This window comes from Opisthorchis viverrini (genome assembly GCF_000715545.1).
Source record: "Opisthorchis viverrini unplaced genomic scaffold opera_v5_88, whole genome shotgun sequence".
Taxonomy (NCBI): Eukaryota; Metazoa; Platyhelminthes; class Trematoda; order Opisthorchiida; family Opisthorchiidae; genus Opisthorchis; species Opisthorchis viverrini.
Window position 1 is genome coordinate 899578 of NW_008751745.1, and position 2545 is coordinate 902122.

The 2545-nt window shown below is 48.3% G+C and overlaps 2 protein-coding genes across 2 annotated transcripts in view; one reads left to right on the forward strand and one right to left on the reverse strand.

Annotated features, from left to right (window-relative positions):
- T265_05003 (hypothetical protein) overlaps nucleotides 1-2545 on the reverse strand; it is a gene marked incomplete at both ends in the record, with an annotated part of 37709 nt that overhangs the window by 28974 nt on the left and 6190 nt on the right. Inside the window, 3 exons of the mRNA XM_009169893.1 lie at nucleotides 720-1072; nucleotides 1109-1151; nucleotides 1194-1381. Coding sequence (XP_009168157.1) covers nucleotides 720-1072; nucleotides 1109-1151; nucleotides 1194-1326 — 529 coding nt within the window. The remainder of the gene's footprint in view (nucleotides 1-719; nucleotides 1073-1108; nucleotides 1152-1193; nucleotides 1382-2545) is intronic.
- T265_05002 (hypothetical protein) overlaps nucleotides 1-2545 on the forward strand; it is a gene marked incomplete at both ends in the record, with an annotated part of 18893 nt that overhangs the window by 11934 nt on the left and 4414 nt on the right. The window lies entirely within an intron of this gene.

A 2545-nucleotide genomic window follows, 5' to 3' on the forward strand; every position in this document is an offset into this window, starting at 1 on the left:
CCCCAACCTGGAGGGCCAGGAGACTGTGTTCGTCAGACCTCTAACCATTGACCAACCTGGTATGAGAGACTCTGTGAGTGTCGCGGGACACTCTCCAGTATAGCTCAATGGACCGCTGAGGTGCTCAAACCGTCACACCACGGTAAGGTCCAGTCTCTTCGAGCGTCGTATTAGAGCTGGGCAATGAATACAACGTTCAGTAACTGAGATAATGGGGTATTTGCAGGTCGCGCATCCAGCTGATCAGTGCTAGTATGAATAGCCCCACTTCTCTGCTGAGTTAGCATTGCACATTTCATCATCTGGAGCAAAGCTCCAAGATTGCACAGAGCACACGTAACACAACAGTCCTACCAGGGCCGAACTTTTTTTGAATGTATATATTGCAGACATTGTGTGGGGAGTGCACTTTTCACCAACTATGCCTGGGATTAGAAATTGCACACAGCTGACACACGCAGCGGTTCGGAAGTATGCATTGCAGACGCAAGATAAATTATGTACTATCTACCAACAGATAAACACGGCCCATGTACGAAGCCAAGTCTGACGGCTAAATAAGCTCACAAAGGGACACATTACAGGGACAAGCCGGCTATGTCCCACTGAACTAAACAACGGAGTCAATCGTTACGCTTGTGTCCAAATGGGTTCCGAATGGCCTTCGACTATCAATGCCGACTGAATCCCCATTGACCAAATGGCCACAGCGAGCTTACTTAGCTTAACTCGTCCGTCAGCTGGATGTAAATAGATCATCGAATATAACCTAGAAACGTTAACTGGCAACAAGAAGATTGGTGAATCCGCAGCCCGAGGAACGTGGACAATAAGCATCAAGTTGGCGTCGGTTTTACTGGAAAGTATGATTGCCTTCGGGCTAAACTCACCAGGATGATATTCTACTTCCAACTTGGACAAGTATATTGGCAAGTCATTGTAGTTGACGTTACTGACATCCACATCAACCCCGGTAATTCGTTTCAAATTCGGATCATGCAAGATGACAACTTCACTGTCACGAGTGAGGTGGCAATCCAATTCCAGCATATCAGTGCCCAGGGAGACAGCACTGGGAGATAAAGTGAAGAGAAAGTGAGTGGCTTACTTTTGGAAGGCATCCATTGTGTTTTCAAGTCGTTCGCCAGCACCTAACAAAAACATATTACAAGCCAGCACGAAAGGAGACTCACCTCCACGATGACTGATGTGCACGGGGACAGGTCCAAGTGGTTTCGTCCGATGAATCAAGCAGGGGAAACGCAGAAGTATATAAGACAAGGCAGCATAACAGCACAGTACAGCCAACAGGATGAAAAGCAACATGGTATAGGTGCCTTCAGTGTATAAAGTGCTTGGCCCAAAAGAATTGGAGAAGGTACTGTAGGAGTTGGAAGAACAGGAAAAGAATGAAAAAATAGCATGAAATCTACATTTGCATAATGTAAAAAACGCGCATTTCAGTACGTCAAAAGGAAAGTTAGGTGTATGGCATTTTCGTCCTCGAGATTGTTACCTACAGAGAGAGCGAGAGACAACTGTTTTGTCACTGTAGGCCGTACTGCAGATTCAATGTTCTTATCAGATTTTTAGGGGGCACCGATGGCCACATATGCAGTCCTCTGCACACGGTGAGTAGAGTACGATGGATAATGCCGTGGCAGTGCAAGCCCATCACGTTGAACTCACACCACGTCAAAGCCAAAGATTTCGAAAGCCGACAAACACTGACCTGGCTTTTCTGACTAGGAAAGTGACTTCTCTCACCAGCTCACCTGTTCCCCACGGTTACTAAGCCTGCCACATCGCTGGACTCGTTTCCAAGCACTGGGAAGGGATTCGGTCCCACCCAGCCTCACACCAGAACTTCGCAGATGTGCAGTGCATACCCAGCCATGCAGCGGGAATGGGCAGTTCTGAAGAACAGCGATGTCGTCAGCAAATATAATGCCTTTGATCATCATCATCATCACTGTCAGTTGTAATAACCGCGTACTCGTCGTACAGTGGTTGTAGCTGCCGCAGTTTCGTTCACCGATAATTCCGGGGGGTGGGGTGGTACGTAGCTGCGCATTGCAGGCGGGATAAACTGATAAATTGGTGCATAAATCCAGCACTGTCAGTGGGCTGTCAAGTGGGGTGGGGTTGAAAAAGGAGCTATGCATTGAAGGCAATAGCTTGGATGCACGAGCGCCATTGAGGGCGCGACTGGGCCATGTCTGATCATGTCTCTGGCCACTGATGTAGCCCGTCTCGGGGTCCCCATCCAGGAAGACGGCAGTGACCAGCGCAGCTAAGTTTGATGGTGATGGCTTTCATACTTCGCTGCCAAGTAATTGTTTGACCGCCCTCTTTCACCCTTCATGTGTTTTTGCGAAAAGAGCCCTTCGAGTAAGTCGGTCGACTGGCATACGCAGCACGTGGCCAAGTCAGCGAAACCTATGCAGTATGATCAGTTCATCTATCGAGGGTGAGTTATTTCTCCCGAATACCATTCGACGTACTTCAGAATTGCTGATCCGGTGTTCCCACCAGATTCGGGCAA